The sequence below is a fragment of the Eleutherodactylus coqui genome, chromosome 5 (assembly GCF_035609145.1).
Source record: "Eleutherodactylus coqui strain aEleCoq1 chromosome 5, aEleCoq1.hap1, whole genome shotgun sequence".
NCBI classification, from domain to species: domain Eukaryota; kingdom Metazoa; phylum Chordata; class Amphibia; order Anura; family Eleutherodactylidae; genus Eleutherodactylus; species Eleutherodactylus coqui.
This window is the reverse complement of record NC_089841.1, coordinates 174,991,415-175,012,329: the sequence shown is the minus strand read 5'-3', so window position 1 is coordinate 175,012,329 and position 20,915 is coordinate 174,991,415. Positions and strand designations below refer to the sequence as shown.

The 20,915-nt window shown below is 42.8% G+C and overlaps 1 protein-coding gene across 4 annotated transcripts in view; it reads left to right on the top strand.

Annotated features, from left to right (window-relative positions):
* Nucleotides 1-20,915, top strand: part of MORC2 (MORC family CW-type zinc finger 2) — a 75,788-nt gene that overhangs the window by 25,228 nt on the left and 29,645 nt on the right. For all 4 annotated transcript variants that reach the window (XM_066603754.1, XM_066603753.1, XM_066603755.1 and 1 more), the window contains exons 7-16: nucleotides 47-155; nucleotides 1,060-1,219; nucleotides 1,322-1,433; nucleotides 11,480-11,605; nucleotides 11,966-12,045; nucleotides 13,717-13,799; nucleotides 16,547-16,632; nucleotides 16,749-16,889; nucleotides 18,560-18,714; nucleotides 19,452-19,580. In XM_066603754.1, the coding sequence (XP_066459851.1) occupies nucleotides 47-155; nucleotides 1,060-1,219; nucleotides 1,322-1,433; nucleotides 11,480-11,605; nucleotides 11,966-12,045; nucleotides 13,717-13,799; nucleotides 16,547-16,632; nucleotides 16,749-16,889; nucleotides 18,560-18,714; nucleotides 19,452-19,580 (1,181 nt within the window). The remainder of the gene's footprint in view (nucleotides 1-46; nucleotides 156-1,059; nucleotides 1,220-1,321; nucleotides 1,434-11,479; nucleotides 11,606-11,965; nucleotides 12,046-13,716; nucleotides 13,800-16,546; nucleotides 16,633-16,748; nucleotides 16,890-18,559; nucleotides 18,715-19,451; nucleotides 19,581-20,915) is intronic.

The following is a 20,915-nucleotide window of genomic DNA, read 5'->3' as shown; positions in this document are numbered from 1 at the left end:
ATTTTGTATGTTTGCTGTTTTCTCAATTCTCTCTGCTTTTATTTAGTGGCTCTATGAGAATTGGAAAAGATTTCATCCTTTTCACGAAGAAGGAAGACACCATGACCTGCCTCTTTATGTCACGTACCTTTCATGAAGAAGAAGGAATTGATGAGGTTTGTACTGATGAAAAGTATTTTTGCTAAAGCCACCCTTAATGTCTCGAGTCTAGGAAGATTTTACAAAAGATTCATAAATTGCTGGAGAAGTGTGTGTGTGTGTGTGTGTGTGTGTGTGTGTGTGTGTGTGTGTGTGTGTGTGTGTAAGATGTATGTGCACGTATACACAAATTGGGTTTCAAATATGGGCTTAAATCTTGAAATGAACCGAACCTTTTTGAATAATGTAAATATTATAATGTTATAAAAAAAGTTTAACTGTTTAGACCTGCTTGTAGGACACTTTTTTTGCATTTTAGGCCAATCTGCAAACAAAATTGCTCATGTGTATGTCTGTACAAAAAGTTCAGACATGTTGGTACAGATTTAGACCACTCTTGTGGATTTTATCTACTCATGAGCAACGTTACCTAATTTGTAAAAACAGTGGGTGTATGTCAGGTTTACAGTAGAACATTTCATGCATCTATAGCATTACAACCATGAAAAACCATGGCAGCAGAACTAAGTGAAAATGTAAGTAGTGAAAACAATGGCTTGTGGAGAATCACATTATAGCTAGACCTGAAGAAGTTGTCTCAAGTTATTTCATTTTATAGGCAGACAGGTCCCCCATTGTAAAAAAATAAATAAACCAGCGAAAACTTCCCTTTCCTGGCTTCCTGCAAGTTCCCCATCAGCAGCTCCGAGTCTTCTCTGACGTATTGTTCACAGGCTGCTGCAGCCAATGATAAGGCTCAGTGATCGATCGCTGAGATTTCATTCTCAGTGGACCACAAAAAGTAGAAATTAAAAGCAAAGATGAGAGGTATGAATTCAGGAATGTATTCAGATGATCGTGCATACTAAGTGTTATGCAGTGTTAATTACCTATTTTGTTTCTTCTTTAACCCTGTTGTAGGTCATTGTCCCACTTCCCACATGGGATTCAAAAACTGGTGAGGCGTTGACAGATAATATGGAAAAATTTGCCATTGAAACTGAGCTAATCTACAAGTACTCACCATTTCATTCCCATAAAGAGGTTATGGAACAATTCAGAAAAATTACTGGAGATTCAGGTAAAATATACAGTTAATAATCAGATTGTGTAGGATAATGTTATATCTTATTACAGTGTAGCATATGAAAATAAAAAATATTGCATTTTGTGTTGTTCTTAGGTACTCTAGTTGTAATTTTTAATTTGAAATTAATGGACTCTGGAGAACCAGAGCTTGATGTCGTGTCTGATCCAAAAGATATTCAGATGGCCGGTACCCCACCTGAAGGAACGTAAGTGAGAAGCTAAAAATATGTATGAAATTGCATGTTTTAGAAAGTACTAAACTTTGGTAAAAGAGCCATTTATTACATGCTTTATTATGTTTTGTGCTTTACCACAAACCGTTTTATTTACTATGTAAAGTAGGCAAGCTTCTCAAATGCATTACAAGGACAAATATAGATTTAAGGCTTTAGTCAGACGGGCGTTTTTTGCCGCGATTTGCGCATGCGTCCGGCGATTTTATAAAACCATTGCTTTGCAATGGTATCGGACACATGAGCGCTTTTTATGCGCTCGTCCGATAAATTATAGAACAGAAATCGCAGATCGCACCTATCTGCGATCTGCGATTCCTGTTCTCTTCTCTATATGCGCTCAATGGGGCCGGCGGCAGCAGCGCCGACCCCATTGAGAACATATAGAAGACAAATCATTCTTCTCTGCCACAGCTGTAACAGCTGTGGCAGAGAAGAACGATGTTTGCCCATTGAATTCAATGGAGCCGGCAATACAGCCGCCTCCATTGAAAGCAATGGGCTGCCGGCGAGCGCAGGATGAATTGTCGGGAAGGGCTTAAATATATAAGCCCTTCCCTGCAATTCATCCAGAAAAGTGTTAAAATAAAAAATATATACATACTCACCTGCTCCCGGCAGCCGGAGTTCCGCGCGGCCGTACTGCAGTGGGTGTGAAGGGGGTGTGAGTCAGACCTGTCCCCTGATTGGCTCAGCGCTGAGCCAATCAGGGGGCAGGTCTGACTCACACCCCCTTCACACCCACTGCAGGCCGGCCGCGCGGAACTCCGGCTGCCGGGAGCAGGTAAGTATATATATATTCTTTATTTTAACACTTTTCTAGATGAATTGCAGGGAAGGGCTTATATATTTAAGCCCTTCCCGACAATTCATCCCACACTCGCTCGCAGCGCATTGCTTTCAATGGAGCGGGCTGTATTGCCGCTCCATTGAATGCAATGCGCTGGACAGCTCCGGCCCGTTTCTAATGAAACGCGGCTAGGAGCAGATTTTCGGGCGATTTTCGAGCACCGGTCACGCGATTTGCGGATGCGCATCCGTCATGCGATCCGCAAATCGCGCGAAAAAACGCCCGTCTGACTAAGGCCTTAGAGTCAACTCCAAAATTAGATAATATAAAATGATCAATACATATGATTCAAATATTCTTCAAAAATATTAGTGCAAGTAGTTTAAAGATGACATGCACTTTCAGATGAGATTTCATGCCATGTGTATACACTAGAAATAACCTCTTAATTGGTTGTTATTTCACTACTGTATATGGCATTAGTTACCAGTTTTCCCCTCTGTAGACTGCATCTCTAATTTTCAGTTTTCTCTGAGCTGGTGCAAGGAGTCTGCTGCTACGATGTCTTCTACATATGAGCACCTGGAGAAAATAGATTGTGCTCTCTTAACTTTCTGTGGCAAACACACAGACACACAAATAAGACCATCTTGTAGGACACTAAATAAGTACTGATCTGTGTAAATGTCTGATTTCTGTGGCTGTAAATCACTATTGGCAGCAGCACAATAGTGTCAGTCACTCTAATTCCTACAGAAGCTTCCTCCCCCTTGACATCTATGAATGGCATGAGGCAGTACCCTCTTACACTTTTTTTGTTTATCTATCTTGGTGTTTCTATTACTAGTGTAGGAAAGCGCTTATCTGTGTATATAGTTTAAATGACTGACAGGGACAGAAACTAAGTGAAACTAAGACCAAAGAAGTCTCTGTCTCACATATTGAACCCTGTTGTTCTGTCCTGGTTTCCTTTCTTATGCAGTTTAAAAAACTAGTGCCTACAAATACGAAGACCTATCCAAAAATCATAGTTTCATAACTGTACAGTTAAATGGTAACTAACTTTTCAAATAAGATGTTCTAATGCAATAGTCAATGTGATAGCTTGCAAAAGTTCCGTTCATTTCATTTACAAAAAATGTTTTGTTGTTTGGTTTTTTTTGCCTGAAAAATTGCACTAAAATGCTGGCCACAAGGAGTCTCCCTTTAATCTAATTTGCTGTCCACCACTGCCTGTTGTCAAGTAATGCCCCTCTCTAGTAACAGAGATAAGATGAAGAACAGGAAGTGAATGAGGGGGGACTTTTCAGGCTGTCATGGAAATCTGAAGAGAGGGAAGGGGAAGTGATCTGCTGGAGAGAGACTCTTACAGATGTGCCAGTTTTTGGTTTTTTTTACCTTGCTATAGCTGAAATCACATTTCCCCAATCAGTACTTCTGTACTGTCCCACATAATGATACTAGTAATTATTAGGAAATTATACTACCAGTGTTTCTGGTGGTGCAATGTGTCACACAGCTCTGCTACATGCACATCACACACACACAGCTCTGCTACATTGTTTTTGCACATGAGCTGCATGTGATTTACGAACTGCAGCTGCTCGCTGAGGAGACTTGTTCGCTTGTAGCTTTCGCATTTCTGCTGCATGAGATTTACAAACTTCAGCTGGTGGCTGAGTTGAAATCGTGGCTTGTCGCTGTGCCATGTAAGCTGCATTAGGCTGCCTGTCCACGGGCGTATTTTCATTGCGTTCCCTGCGGCGATAATCCGGCCGTGGGGAACGCAGTGAATGCTTTCCATAGTGTTGCTGTGAAAGCGCAGCCCCTCTGTCCACAAGTGGAGGTGATAGGCTCAGTGCGGAGAACAGTCAGCTGGCTCCTGCTCCCTGGCGGCGGAGATTCGCCGTGGGATATCGCTACACCCGTGGACAGGCAGCCTTAGCTTTAGGGTGGTGTTGAACCCTCTGTGGTGACATGTTTGCACGACAGCAATGGTTTGTTTCAACACTGGACAACAGTTGCCGATTAGATGAAGGCTGGACTGGTGTTGGCGACATGAGCACTTTAGATGACATGATATCATGTTGAGGAGAACTGAAGATAGTAGTGAAGGACTGTGCTTCTATGTTGGTCAATATGCACTGGCGGCTATGTAAGTGGATATTTGTGAGGTGTCATTTATTGGAGTCTCCACAGAGGTTTCCAGTTTTCTCACAACCAGGTACAAACTGCCAGACTGAGTACTGGTGTATCCATAACAACTGAGGCCACGGGTTTTTTTGTTGTTTTTTTGGGAGGGGGGGGGGGGGATGTAGTCTGCCCATAATCCCTCATTCAGCTCAGAGACCATGTCACTGATCACATGATGTTGAGATCATCACAGGTTCTGTAAGCACACAAGCTATTTATGTGTAAATTTCTGAGGTGTTATTTATTGGAGTCTCTACACAGGTGTGCAGCAGTCTCACAATCAGCTACAAACTTCAAGACTGAGTACTATTGTATCAATAGCAACTGAGGCCGCAGGTGTTTGTGGGGGATGTAGTCTGCCCATAATTACTCATTCATTGCAGAAGGAGAATAAAGGACCTGTGATGGCGTCACCATCATGTGATCAGAGGGCGGAGCTAAGAGCCAGTAAATGACATCACAGGTGCTGTCAGGCTCTGTGTGTAACTCGCACATCACACACATGGATTGACGAACAAGTGGTCATTAGCACTATGATCTTGACAGCATGTGTTTATATAGAGTTAGGGAGCAGTATTTGCAGATTTCTCTGTGCAAAGTATATAGCATTAAGCAAAACTGCTAGACTCCCACCAAGTCAGAGAAAACTTTGTTATACAGCCTGCTGAGGGGGAGAATGGTGAAAAAGGCTAGATATAAATCATATAATGGCCAAAAATAGCATTATTCCTCATATACACACAAATGGGAGCTTATTCTGAAAAGTTAGGTATTTTTAAGTTGAAATCTTGGGTTTTCAAATTTCCTGGGTGCCCTCTGTGACCCGAAGCTTTTTGGATAAGTTCCCTGAAAGATGACTTGTCAAGCAGAAAGCCATAAAATGCATCTCATAAACTGCAAAATATAAACTTGTTTTTGTGTTATGTGATCAGACAAAAGACAAAATTGAACGTTTTGGTAATGCGTACCATGCTCATGTTTTGCCGAAACAATAAAAAAAACATATAGAAGAAAAGCATCTGATACGCATTTCAAATATATGAAGCTAATAATTGATGATATGGAGATGTTTTGTTAGTGAATAAAGGGGCTATACTGAAATCGGCTTTTAATAATCTTTATATAGCGCCAATTTATTCTGCAGTGCTTTCAAAGCATGGAACACAAAAAAGACAATTACATGTGGTATACACTTATGTGAAGAGAGAGACTTGAGGGTGGTTCAGTAGGTACAGGGGCAGGAGAGGAGGCACGGGGAGCACAAAACAGTACGAAAATGACATATGGTATTTAATAAGAAACAGAATGGGGGATGATAAGGAGGTACAGAGGCAGAAAATGTATGCGATAGGCAAAGTGGAATGTGTGGGGAGCCATAGGGAGGGGCAGGGGGCATGTTGTGGGGGGGTGGGGGATTGGATCAGGAGATTTGCTATGCCTCCCTTAAGGCCTCATGTCCACGGGCAAAAGAATTAAAATCCGCAGCGGATTTTAACTCTTCTCCTGCCCGCGGATCCGCATCCCATAGGGATGCATTGACCACCCGCGGGTAGATAAATACCCGCAGATGGTCAATAAAAGTGATTTAAAAAAAAATGGAGCATGAAAAAATCTGGACCATGCTCCATTTTCGTGCGGGTCTCCCACGGGGACGGCTCCCGTGGGCTTCTATTGAAGCCTATGGAAGCCGTCCGGATCCGCAGGAGACAAAAATCGGAATTTACTCACCCGCTCCGGTTCTTCCCTTCGCCGCGGCTCCATCTTCTCTCCGTCATGGCCGGATCTTCTTTCTTCGGGCCGGCGCATGCGCGGGGCACGTCACCGACGTCACCCTGCGCATCCGCCGGGCCGAAGAAAGAAGATCCGGCGCGACGCAGAGAAGATGATGCAACGGCGAAGGGAAGATCCGGAGCGGGCGAGAGGTAAGTTTATTCTTATTTTTATGCCTCATGTCCGCGGGGCAGGTGGGACCCGCTACGGATTCTCCGGGCCTGATTTTCCCCGTGGACATGAGGCCTAAGAGGTGCGTTTTTTTAAGGTGTTTCTGAAGTTTAGTGCGTCAGGGATTGTCCGGATGTTTTGGGGTAGTATGTTCCAGGGGATCGTGCTGCTCTAGAGAAGTCGTGGAGGCAAGCATGTGAGGATCGACTTAGAGTGGCGTTTAATCTCAATATGTTGGCTGATCAGAGTGTGTGGGCTAGGTGGTGTTTTGACAGGAGGGAGGCGATGTACGGTGGCACAGCACCATGAAGAAGAGCTTTGTGGGTGAGGGTGATGAGTTTGAATTGAGTTTTGTAGTGGATGGGGAGCCAGTGCAGTGACTGGCATAGTGCAGAGGCATCTGAGAAACGGTTGTATAGGAAAAGTAGTCTACCTGCCGCATTTAGTATGGTTTGGCAAGGTGACAGTCTTGTGCAGGGAAGGCCAATGAGCAGCGAGTTACAGTAATCGAGCCAGGAATGGATGAGGGTGACAACAGTTTTTTTTTTCTTTCTTTTTTTGCATGTACGTGGTGAGAAATGGATTTTAGCAATATTACTGAGGTGCAGGGGGCATGTTTGGGCCAGAGATTGGATGTGGGCGTAAAGGAGAGCTCAGAGTCCAGTGTGACCCCCAAGGCAGCGGGCATTCTGGGGGTTATGATGATGCTAGACACTGGAATGGAGATGGGGGGGGGGGGGCAGGGAGGTCGGTTGGAAGGCGGAAAGACGAGAAGGTCAGTTTTAAAGAGGTTAAGTTTTAGAAAAAGGGAGGACATAGTATTAGAGACAGCGGAAAGACAGTTGGTGATATTTTGGAGGAATGGTTCAGAGATGTCGCGGGAAGAGGTGTATAACTGTGTCATCAGCCTAGAGCTGGTATGGGAGGCTGAATTTGCGGATGGTTTGCCCGATTGGGGCTGTGTAGATAGAGAAGGGGAGTGGACTGGGGACCTCAACAGCGAGAGGAAATGGAGAGGAGGTAGAGCCAGCAAGGGAGACTCTGATGGAGCAGTTAGAGAGATAGGAGGAGAACCAGGAAAGAGCAATGTCGATAGAGCGGAGCATAGCAAGGAGGAGGTCCTGGTCAACAGTGTCAAACCAAGCAGGGAGGTTGAGGAGGATTAGTAGGGAGTAGTTTCCTTTCCACGGGATTGGTGATAGAAGTTCTGAAGATCTGGTTTAAGTTCCCACCAATCCTGGGAACAGGGGTCCCATGCCATCCTCACCTCCTCACTGTGGGCTCACTGCACCCTTGGCAGGGAGGAGGAGATTGAATGAAGATGCGGTTGTGTGTGGACGGTTGCTTCGCCATTCATCTTCGAAGTGGCTGCTGGAAATAGCCGAGCGCGTGTACTTTCTATTTCTGTCAGCCGCACGCTGTGACTGACGCTCCATTCAATCTTCTCCCTTCTGAGGAAGGCGTAGAGAGGAAACGAGGGGGACATGGGACCCCATTTTAGGGATTGGTGGGAGTCTCAGCAGTGATTTCTTCTATCTTGTGGATAGTTGATAAAAGTTGATTTTGGTACAACCTCTATAAGGAAAATCAGTGCTATAAGGAAATCAAATACATTTTAGCCCAAAATCTTGTCTGCCTTTGCCAGTTTGCTGAAACTTGTAGATGGCTAAACCTTTTTAATAAAAGAATCGCAACCAAAAACACACGTGACTCCACAGAGAAATTAATTAAAAAACACAAATTCAAAATTTTTTCAGTTTTAACCCAACTTAAGAGGGCCGTCCATGAGTGACAACCCGAGGATCTCAAGGCACTGGAAATTTTTTACATGCAGCCTTGGCAAAATTGCTCATTAAAGGGGCTGTAGCAGAATAGCAAGTTATTCCCTATCCACAGAATAGAAGATAACGTGCTTATCGGTAGGAATCTCGCTACTGAGAACCCCGTCAATCTGGAGAATGGGACACCCATGTCCCGTTCTCCTGTCACTGCAGGGGTCACTTCTTCCCCCAAAGTGACATAATTCTGAATGGGGCATTGACTGAGTATGCAGGTCAGAGCTCCATTCATTTTAATGAAAGGGAAGGAATTACCTGAGTGAGTATATGGAAATATCCGAGGGGGTGAGACTCCCACCAATCAATAAGTTATCCCCTATCCTGTAGATAGGGGATAAGTTGCTATTCTAATACAATCCCTTCAAGTATTGCAATTAAGTTAGAGAAACTGTAATTTTAATATTTTTTGGCAAAAATGTACAGAATAAACGATTGTAGGCATTTTTGCAATATGTTTTATTAGCCTATTCTGTACTTTTTTTTTTTTTTGGCAAAAACCCCTATTCAGCTATGCAGCTAGTTGAAGACAGTTGTGAGAAATCAGTCTTCAGCTAGCTTACTGCATAATTGGATAGGTAGCTCCAGCTGTGCCTGCACTGTTCTCTCTAGTGCAGGCACAGCTGTTTCCATATAACAGTTTATTTGTAAAGCCTGCTTTATATTTTATTGATTTTCAAACATACTTGGTCCTGTGCATCCATCATGAGTCTTCCAACGCTGCATTTATTAGTCTATCTCTGCTGCTCTGTCCTCTGGTGTAGTGTAATGAGAAGCCGTTCTGCTCTGCAGACTGCTTCTCCCCTCCACAGTGTGCAATCCCTGCTGGACTAGATTCACTGTCAGTGTCCAAGTGCATCGGGTTGTGATAGACAGTGCAGCAGGTCTGATGGTAAAGAGGCGCACTGTGAAGGGAAGACGCTGTCTGCAGTACAGAACGGCTTTTCCTAACATAGCATCGGGGGACAGATGAGAGGAAGAGGCAGGAGATTAAAGGCAGTGCTGGGCTGCAGATCATGGGTGCTTAGGGCCAAGTATGTTTGAAAATCAATAAAATATAAAACGGACTTTATTAAATAACTGTTATATGGAAACAGCTGTATCTGCACTAGAGTACAGAGCAGGCACAGCCGAAGCTTCCTGTTCAGCTATGCAGTTACAATGGCTAGCTGAAGATTAATTTCTCACCACTGTCTTCACCTAGCTGAATAGGGCTTTTGTACAAAAATGTGCCCATTGCCCATTCTGTACATTTTAGAAAAAATAAATTAACCCCTTCCCGCACCATGACGTACCGGTACGTCATCGGGATAGCGCGAGATCATGACTGATCTCGCGCTATCCCGCAGCGGGAGCCTGTTGTCAGTCACAGCCGGCGTCCCGCTGCAACACCGGGGGGGGCATCGGAGATGCCCCCCCCGCTGTTAATCCTAAGATCGCGGCAGGGAAAGAGTTCACAGAGGGATTGCGCTCCCTCTGTGTCTCCGGCCGGCTCTCGCGATGTTATCGCGAGAGCCTGGCCTGTCACCATGGCAACAGGACGCCAGACACTGGCGTCCTGTATTGCCTATGCCTATGCTCGCTGTATAAGCGATAAGGCATGGCAGAGCAGTAGCTCTGCCATGCCTTATGACAGCGATCATAGGCACAGTGCTGCAAGTCCCTCAGAGGGACTCAAATAGTGAAAAAATAAATAAATAAAAATGTAAAAAACAATGTAAAAACCCCCCTTTTTTATGCTTTTTCTAATATTCGCATAAAAAAAAAAATTAAAACCCCACATATTTGGTATTGACGCGTCCGTAACGACGTGTACAAAAAGTTGAACACGCTTTTTATTTTGTACAACAAAAAGCGTTGAAAAAAACCCCTAAAAAACAAAAAATGCAATAAAAGTGATCAAAAATACATTCCCCAAAATGGTACCAATAAAAACTACGGCTCGTCTCGCAAAAAATAAGCCCTCATAGAGCTCTGTACATAGAAAAATAAAAAAGTTACAGGACTTTGAATGCAGCTATAGAGAAAAAAAAAGGATTTCCCCAAAAAAAGGGTTTTTATTGCAAAAAAGTGTAAAAACCTAAAAAAAAAATAACAATTTTGGTATCGTTGTAACCGTACCGACCCGCAGAAAAAATGTAGTGTGTCATTTATGCTGCATGATCAACGCTGTAAAAAATGTAAAAAAAAAATCTATGGCAGAATTGATGCGTTTTCTCTCCCTGTTATCATAAAAAAAATAATAAAAGTTTTACAATATAGTCTATGTACCCAAAAGTGGCACCGATTAAAAACTACAGCTCGCCACGCAAAAAACAAGCCCTTATACGGCCGCGTCGACGGAAAAATAAAAAAGTTATGGCTTTTGAAAAATGGAGATGAAAAAATACCAAAAATCGCTTGGTCCTCAACGCCAAAATAGGCCATGTCATTAAGGGGTTAAAGTGCAGTTAACTCTTTAAGCATTGACTGCATTCTTCCATATTATCTAAGATAAGGAATGTTAGTGAGGGTGCCAATTAAAAACATCGCTCATTGCATGTGTGCAAGAAGGTGTAAACTAACGTCGCACTACACACAGAGGTAAAAATGAAGAGCCGCAGTCAGCATGTGACCCCTGTAAGTCGCACTAAAGCTGTATAATGCAAGAAACAAAAAAGAAAGAGAAACTGCTAGCGGTCCTACATGAACCAACCTTGTACAGAGCACAATTAAATTGAACCGCTGCCACAATAATATATTGGTATGGAAACTCTAATTACGCAAATGCCAAGTCAAATTGGTTTGAGAAAGGCATACAGCCTAGCACAGCATGAGTGACGTGAACTACCTGAAAGATGGATGATCCAAAGGAATCCGTTCTGTTCCGGCAGAACTTGGATTTCTACCCGAACAGAATATGATTTCATTTGCTACACTCCACCGAGTTAATACAGGTGAAAAAAAAAACGCACAAAGTTCTTTTTGTGTAAAGCCGTTCATGAGTAGGGGGCATGGAGACTCTTGTAGCAGCAGTCCTTAGAGCCCAGACAGTGGCGTCACTGAGAAGTCCAGGCGCTAGCAGCAGCCAAACAGCTTGCAATGCTTTTGGAAAACTGCAGCTTTCTTCCTCAGGAAGATGCTTAGATGGTGGATTTGTTTCATTGTGGTTTTTACAGGTGTTTAACATGTTTTTACCTGTATGTGTAGATGGATGTAGAACTATAGATTCTAGGTTTTATTACCATTCCCAAATGTATTAATATGTATCTATTTCCTAGGAAACCAGAGAGGCGTTCGTTTCGAGCCTATGCTGCTGTTCTTTATATTGACCCGAGAATGAGAATTTTTATTCATAATCATAAAGTTCAAACCAAGCGATTATCTTGCTGCCTTTTCAAGCCCAGGTGAGTAAAGAGCATGCAAATTAGACACCAAAAATATATTTTCACCACAATCCGTGCAGATGCATGTTTTGCTTTTGCATTTTGTTTGATCCTGCTCCTATTTGTAATTGGCCTTTCCTTCAGGGATTCCATCAGTTTTGACTGCAAGAAAAACGCAGTCTACAGTGCTATTTTTTTTTTACCATCAAAATGGCGAAACGTTAATATTCCCCATACTATGTCAATGCGGCCTGTCATGGCATTTGGTATAAATGGAAGTCATGATGCCAGGGTGAACAAAGCCTAAATGACTGATAAAATAACACCTGCTAAAGATTTTTATATAGTATTTTACATATACTTTATATTGTGTCTTTTCAGAATGTACAAATATACATCAAATCGGTTCAAAACACGAGCCGAACAGGAGGTGAAGAAGGCAGAGCACATGGCAAAAATTGGTATTGTGGGGACAAGAAGGGGTCTTATTTCAATTAAAATGTGAAGATGCATTTATTGTAATTTAGGATACTTAGTATTTGTGCACTAATGTCTTGTTTACATGCTAAATAATATATGTATTTACCATATATACAGTACACACAGAAATTTGCTTTGCATGCAATTTCCAATTGAAAGACAATTTGAAGCATATAGTTTTATCCAAAAAAGTAAAAATATTTAACAAAAACATGAATAAAATACAAAACAAAAAGCGTTGCAACCCCCCCCTCCCTTGAGTCTTTCTCGTGTATTCAATATATAGACGTCCAGCATTCTGAGTAAACAGGAAAAATAGTTTATGTAATTTTCCTTCCTTTCAGATTATCTCTAACTTTGTCCCTTTTGAGAACAGTCAGTTTTACTTTCAATGAGCTCAATCCACAACCGACACACTGAGACACTGACAGTGCATCTGGTCCGACAGGGATTGGGCACTGAAGAAGAGAAGCCGTCTGCAGCACAGAACGGCTTCTTGTTGCACAGCGACGGGCCAGAGCAGCAGAGATAGGAGACTAATAATAGCAGCGTTGGGAGACTTCAGTAAATACTGTACTTTTACCCATCCCCCATACATGTACAACAACTTTATAACACAATGTAGAAATACCATAGCAAACGTTATAAACAGTCAACCAGATACATTTACATACATGCCTTATGATTATTTCATGGGTCACTACTAGAGATGAGCGAGCGTACTCACTAAGGCAAACTACTCGAGTGAGTAGTGCCTTATGCGAGTATCTGCCCGCTCATCTCAAAAGATTCGGTTGCCGGCGGGGAAGAGCGGTGAGTTACGGGAGTGAGCTGGGGGGGGGGGGGGTTGAGAGAGATTCCATCTTCCCCACGTTCCTACCCACTCTCCCCCGCCGGCACCCGAATCTTTTGAGACGAACGGGCAGTTGCTCGCTCATCTCTAGTCACTACATTACTGTCTTTTGTGACTAGGATATACCCAAATATCATTTTCCTTGTACACTCAGTTTACCTAATATGCAAGTTCAGTTGTGTCAAGCCAAATGCATCCAACCATTTCATTTAGACCATATCTTTCTGTATTTGTGTCCTGCTTTACGTTTAAGATATATGCCTTTCCCATGGTAAGAGTCGGTTGATTTTATCCTTAAATTCCCTCAGTGTAGAGGGGGTGGGGGACTCATCCGGCCAATGCTGCACTAGCAATTTTCTTGCGATTATATAAGAGTCTCGCTACCGCTAGTTGTTCATGCTCCTCCACTGGTATATCACTTATATACTAGGATGCAAACTAATAGAGTGAACTCCAGATTTATTTTCTATACAGTGTTAATCAGAGAGTGCGCCTCACTGCAGTATCTGTTCAATTTTGGACAACGCCACATCATATATATCAGTCCCACTACTTGAGTTTTACAGCGAACACCTAAAGGGCTATAACTTCCCCATTATCATGCAAAAAGGCTGGAGTACAATATACTCTATGTATCAAATATATTTGTGGCAGTCTATGTGATTCGCTTAGGGACTACTTAGGGGTCATCTGCAAGATTTCATCCCAGTGTGAGTCCTCTATGGGACCAATATCTAAAACTTTTTTTAGTGAAAGAGGTTACATTGGGTTGTTAAATGTAGTCTTCATCTTTTGGCAGCGGAAGAAAAAGCAAGGGAAGCAGAGAGTAAATCGCGAGCCCTGGAGTTACGTCTTGGAGATGACTTGTCCAGGGAATCCAGGGTAAGGCTGATATTCTTAATGCCGTACAGAGTAATTCATGAAAATCTCTCTGTACATTGGTGTTTCTCAGTTTCAGTCCTTAGTTGCTCTTATAAGGGCATGGCATCAGGATTTCATTAATATTGTAGAGGCCATCTAATTTAGGGCAGAAGCAGGGCAGGTTCATGTAATATTGCATGAAGGTGTATTTAGTTTGTAAAATGCATAAAAATCTACTGCGGCTAAAAGCCAGCACCAAGCAGAGCCGTAGACACACAGGACCTACTAAAAATAAAAGATCAACATATGAATCTATCATGCATGCCAGCAACATGCTTATCTCTCCAAAACTGAAGAAAATAAAATTCAGATTTTAAAAGGAATATGTCATCAGAAAATAACCTATGTTTTTGGAGTTTGGGAAGAAAATAGAGCACATAGAGGAAGACCACACAAACACAAGGAGAGCATACAAACTCCATGTAGATGTTGCCCTTGGTTGGATTTGAACTCAGGACTCCAGTACTGTAAGGAAACAGTGCTGACTGCTGAACCGCTAATTATTGGTGATAACAGAGCTCTGTAGTTTACAGATCAATTAGAAGTTGCTGACAGCCACTAAAAATTGTTACTTAACTGTGCAATAACACTTTTTGTCCAAATTATGGTTTTTGCCACAATTTTCATGAAAAAACGCAATTTGACCACTAAGTGTAATTGCACAGTAAACTTATAATACTAGTTGTCAGTAAGTTCTACCAGTTGATCTGTACTCTACAGAGCTCTTACCAGCAAGATATTTCCTATTCGATGCAGGAGTTTGACTGTATTTGCAGAAAGAACTTTTGAGAGCTTCAGCATTAGCACAGTTATTCCACAGCTCTGAGGCATAGCATAGTAGGTTTGGAGAAGGGCAGGGTTTTTATCATTTTGCCACATTGGCTATCGTATATAAGTTTGTTGAAATGAGAGGGACCATTCAAATCAAATCTGTATGCCTGATATTTCTATCTGAGACTCTTCTTGGCATATATTATGCCATGAAAGTCTTATAGATGCGGTCCAACTCCTGGGACCTGTACCTACCTCTAGTTCTGCCCCCCTGGCTGAATGCGGTGGTCAGGAATTACAGAAATATCCGAGCAGGCAGCACTATGCTGTTTCCATAACGCCAGTAGAAGTGAAAGGGGTTGTCCGAGTTGTAGGTTCTCGGTACAACCCCTTCCTAATGCAGTAACATAGCAAATAGTGATATACTCACTTCAGTGTCCGGCACCTCCGCTCTGGATCTCCCTTCTGACGTCACGTTTGCAGGCTGCCCCACCCTATTTACAGGATATCACAGGAACTGTAGCCAATAACAGAACTCAGCAATCGAATGGTGAATCGTAGAATGGTAGCGCTGGAAGGGTCATCTGGTCCAACCACCTGCTCAGTACAGGATTCACTAAATCATTCCAGACAGATGTCTGTCCAGCTTCTGTGAGCTCTGCAATTGGCTGCAGCCCCCGTGACATCTTGTAAACTGGGAAGGGCTGCAGCTTATAACACATACTGGAGTGAAGGATCAAGCATCAGCGCAGGATGCAGCTTCAGTGGGGAGAGGAGAGTATATCATTAGTTGTTATGTTAGTTTATGAGGAAGGGGCTGTACCGAGAATCTACAATTTGGGACTAGCCGTTTTAATGGAAGATACCGAGTAGTAAAGTGCGTTACACTGTTTCTGTAACTCATTGACTTCTGTTGAAACTACAAAAACAGAAGAGCACTGTCCACTTGTCTATTTCCATAAATATTGATCATCACCAGCAGGGCCAATGGCTCTGCGACCTTCATGACCTACCTGTTACGTGTGCTGCTGAGACATGTTGTACTATTGTGATTCCAGCAGCACAGCACTCAGGGTTAATGATTGAGCTGGCTGGGTGTGGTACTGTCTGCTAGCCAATCCCCTGGATCTGTGCTCCCATATAAACCCAGCCCCTGGTCAGTCACTGCTTGGCCCCTCAGGTGAGTAGTCATGAATGCTTGTCTGGTGAGGTTTGCAGTGCGATCTGGTTCATGTCCGTTTGTACGTTTAAATTCTGTCAGTTTTGTGTTAGTTTGCTGTGTGTCCTGCAATCTGTGTCCTGTCCTGTTGTAGCGTGTGGTGAACTGTGTCCGGTTCTGCTCGACTCCTGGTTAGTGTAGGGACTGGCGGTATAGCCAGGAGCCGTGAAGTGGCCTGCTAGCTTCCACGTATTGTACAACATGTCAACTAATACCTGGTATTTATAGTCAGCTTCCAATCTGTTACTAGTGGTTGCATGTTGTATGCGGTGTATTCTGGGTCTGTCATGTGGCATCCTGTTCTGGTGCGTGGCTCCTGGGATCAGCTAGGGCCCAGGTCCGAAGACCGCTGGGCTGCCCTTGTTGGGGCGATGTCCCCGCTCAGGTAGGGCCACTCTCATTCCTCCTTGTAGCACAGGGTCAGTTGCCTGAAACCGGTGTGAGTCCCGTGTGACCCTGGTGATACCCGTGTGCGTCCCCTTTGGTCACGATCGTGTGGGTCCTGTGCTCTGCCTGCCCTTATGATCGTAACACTACCCTTAGCTTTCCAATGAAAGTTTCAATTTAGAATGCCCTTTTAACACTTTTTTAAAAAAATATAAGAGCTAGAGCTTAGACTGTATAATAAAACCCAGAACATTAGCTGTCGACTGATACCATTATAATATCTCTTAGGCTTTTATATTTTTCAGTTTTCACTTCTCTTGCTCTGTTCCAGGTCACTCTTAGGCAAGTGCAAAATGCTGCAATTACTGCCCGTCGGGAGGCAGATGTGAAAAAACGTATTAAAGAGGCAAAGCAAAGGTAAGCCATCTGCGGAAGGATTGAAACTATTATCTAATTTTAGTGCGTAAAGAATGTGCAGGTTAAAACAGAAAATAATGTTCAACTAAAAAATGTTACGCATGTTTTGCTTTTAGAGCCCTGAAAGAACCAAAGGAGTTAAATTTTATCTTTGGAGTGAATATTGAGAAACGTGAGCTTGATGGCATGTTTGTCTATAACTGCAGTCGGTTAATAAAAATGTATGAAAAGGTTGGACCTCAGCTTGAAGGAGGAATGTAAGTATCACCTTTTTGTTTTTACAGACCAGTTTAATATATTTAATGTTCTCTGTGTTATTTCTTTAAACATTGGCAAGTGCATATATTTGTAGAATGAAATGAAGTGCAGATCTGATACTGCTTATAGAGGTACACTTTATCTAAACATGCTATGGTTTCCATTGCTTGCATCACATTTTTCTGTGAATAGTCCAGAAATGCAAAGAAATGATGCATCATGAAAGAAAGCATAAAATAAAGTTGTTCATAGAAATCTGCATGGAAACTGAGGTACGACAAAATCCTGAGAGCCCGTGACCTGTAAAATTGTTGTTGGCCCATGCTTCACTTGATTTTTCTTGATCTTTGTCAATACTGTCAAAGGGTTTGTCAGGTATTTGAACAAAAGGTCTGCTTTTCCCTCCAAAAGCAGTGCCACCCCACTTTTTTGAATGAGTGTGAGATGCAATACCAGAATCGGCCCATGGATAAGTATGTCTCAGTTTCTGGGGAAAAATATGTTTATTTCTAATCATGGACAAAAACATTCAATTGTTTTGACCCAGACAAGTTTTGTAGCCCATGTTTCCCAATGGAGCCTTACTTTCTGCTGCATTGCATCGCACAAAAACGAGATTTTGTGTGGTGCAATGCAACTTTTACAATAGGAAGTCCTACCGTTTGTACTTAAAATGAGCCCTGGCTGCATTAAAAAAAAAACAAAAAACAATACATTATCTAACAGGCGCTATCTGCTCTGACGCATTTCTCCTCCCGAAGCTCCAGAACACTTGTCTGTAGTCTTTAGCCAGCACTTCAGGGGGTTCAAAAATCGCTGGCTTTGATTGGCTGAGCCGCGGTACTCAAGAACCAATGAGAGCCAGCACTTCCTGGAGGAGGGATTTTTGAACCCTCTGACCAGAAAGCGCTTGTTGCAGACTACAGACAAGTGTGCCAGAGCTACGGGAGAAGTGTGGCAGAGCATACAGCGCCTCTTAGCTAATGTATTTTTGTGTGTTTTTGTTTTTTTAAATGTAGCTAGGGCTTATTTTCGCATTAGGGCTTATACTTTTTAGGGTCCCCCTCAACTGCATTGGAAATTCCCAGCAAATGAGCACTACAAAAACGCGATATCGCCACGACAAAATGCTGCAATATCGCCTAGAACACAGCTGCGATTTCGCTGCGATTCTCTTGTGGTGATATTGCTGTTGCCCTGGGAAAGAGGCCTGAGTTTTAGCCACAAACATGCATTTTTTACAAACGGTTACGCTGTGATGAAATGCATAAAAGTGCCTATGACTGTAAAGGTCTCAGTGGCATATTCACGTGTCGGGTGCCTACATCCAGAACTGACGTTGGTGTAATGTGACGTTTTCTATTTATTTTATAATTCAAGTTTGATTTGCATGTATCAAGTGTGAAAAAAAATGCTTGGTTATTTCCCGCAGTCCTATAGAGGTTAATGGATCAGCAGCACACATGCTTCACCACTCCATTCATGTGGTGGGACAAAGGATTCCTGTTCTCGTGATACGTGGGCTCCCAGTGGTTGGACTCCCACCAATCAGACACTTATCCACTATCCTGTGGATCGGGGATGAGTTACAATCTTGACACAACCCCTTTTCAGCAATGTCTATTTTTAAATAAGTTTAATGGTTTTACATGCCTCTCTCTCTCTCTAGGGCCTGTGGAGGAGTAGTAGGAGTGGTTGATGTTCCATACCTTGTACTGGAGCCTACACACAACAAACAAGACTTTGCTGATGCTAAGGAGTACCGACACCTTCTGAAAGCTATGGGAGAGCATTTAGCACAGTACTGGAAAGATATTGGCATAGGTGAATTATGTTTGGAGACTTTGTGTTGACCCCATAGAATAGTGTTGTTTGAAGGCTATGTTCACTTTTGCTTTTTAGAATGGAAACTCTGATATATTGCCAGATCTGTCACTTGTGCAGCACTATTCTTCCAGTCAAATCTGCCATTTGAGGCTCCAAACAGACCCTCTGATGGCAGAGTGAGCAGAGCCTTAGCTTAAAAAGTTTTGGGAAACAAAAACACGTGTTCTGTCGGCCTGCTAGTGTTGGTGACTTTTAAACCTTAGCTTGATGTTTGCTTCACACAAAACTTTCACATTTATTTTTTTTTCTTAAAAACTTCTGAAACTATTTAGGCTGCCTGTCCACGGCCACGACTGAATATCGCTAGCGATATTCCGCTGCGGGGGAGCACTGTAAGGTCTCCGTGATGATCCTATCTAATTGATAGGCTCACCGCGGAGAATCATGGCATGCCACGATTTTAATCACACGCGCGAAGAATCGCTATGATTCTCCGCTCGTGGACGTCGGGCTGTGCTTTCCATAGTTATGCTATGGAAAGCGTGTCATGCGAGCTCCGCAGGCGATTTATCGCTGCGGGTCTCGCTATGACATCTCACCCATGGACAGGCAGGCTTAGTTAAAAAGTATATAGACTGTGCTTTGAGTGACCTTACAATGTGAATTTAAAAGCCGTGCAATATTAATGTAATTAAATGCAAAAATGTATCTTTATTTGTTTATTTCCCCCATAGCTCAGAAGGGCATTATAAAATTTTGGGATGAGTTTGGTTACATATCTGCAAACTGGAATCAGCCGCCATCTACTGAGTTGAGGTATAAACGAAGGCGTGCAATGGAGATCCCAACCACTATTCAGTGCGGTGAGTAGCTTTTCAACTTGAAGTTACCAAGCACTTTTATTTATAGTGTATTATTTTCTCTGAGCTAGCAATTAATCAAGTAGAGCCTGGGTGGGAAACACCAACTACTATATATTAAAAAATAAATAAATCACCTAGGAGAAGTTGTTGGAATCAAATGAAACGTTGTGTGATTCTAACATTGATTATAAATATGTGATTACAATATCAGAGCAAAACTATTGCGGAAAACTGAACACTTGAAGGGAGGCTCTAGTACCCTGCTGTACCGCCTCTAGCTTGGATACAAGATGTGATACGGGCATGGAGGCTCTAGTACCCTGTTGTACCGCCTCTAGCTTGGATACAAGATGTGATATGGTGGGCATGGAGGCTCTAGTACCCTGTTGTACCGCCTCTAGCTTGGATACTAGATGTGATGTAGGCGGGCATGGCGACTCTAGTATCCTGTTGTACCGCCTCTAGCTTGGATACAAGATGTGATACGGGCGGGCATGGAGGCTCTAGTACCCTTTTGTACCATCTCTAGCTTGGATACGAAATATGACACGGGTGGGCATGGAAGACCCCAGCCACACGACCCCAGCATTGAAGTCAATAGAAGCTGTCCAATCTGCGGCACACCCACAGCTAACACTGTGGACGTGCTGCGGATCTCCGGGAAAGCAGGAGACTTGAGAAAGTTACTGCGCATGCGCTGGGCGCGCCCAGACGCGTCCGCTATGATGAAGAAAGACGATTCATCTGCGACGGAGGAGACCCGCACTGGATCTGGAGAGGTAAGAAAATGTTCCATGACCGCGGGCACGTGCGGATTCTGTGCGAGATTTCGCACTCAGAATCCATGCGTGCTGTGGACATTGGGCCTAAAAAATGGTGTAAAAAAAGTTCAATAAAGCTTAATTTAAAAATAGAAAATCCAGTTAAAAAAAATATGCTTTACGAAGAAGAGGCTTCGGCAGCATCAGTGGTGCAATTTCAATATCCAAATTTTATTTCCCCATCACAAAGAAAATATGCTTTTTTTTTCTCACAAAAACCCCTTTTAAATGGATAAAATGCCCCACAATTTTTTTTAAAAAGCAACACATATCAGTAATGGGTATTACTGCGTTTGTAATGACCCAAATAATGAAAATATTTTGTTATTTATTTCGCTTGGTGAACACCGTATAAATAGTTTGAAATAGTAATGCCGGAATTGCTATTTTTCTTTTGTTTGCCTACCAAAAAAAGGAAACAATGCAAAAGCCATATGTACCCCAAAATGGTACCAATAAAAACTACAATTCTTCCTGTTAAAAAAAATAGCCCTCACAGAGCTCCGTAACCGTA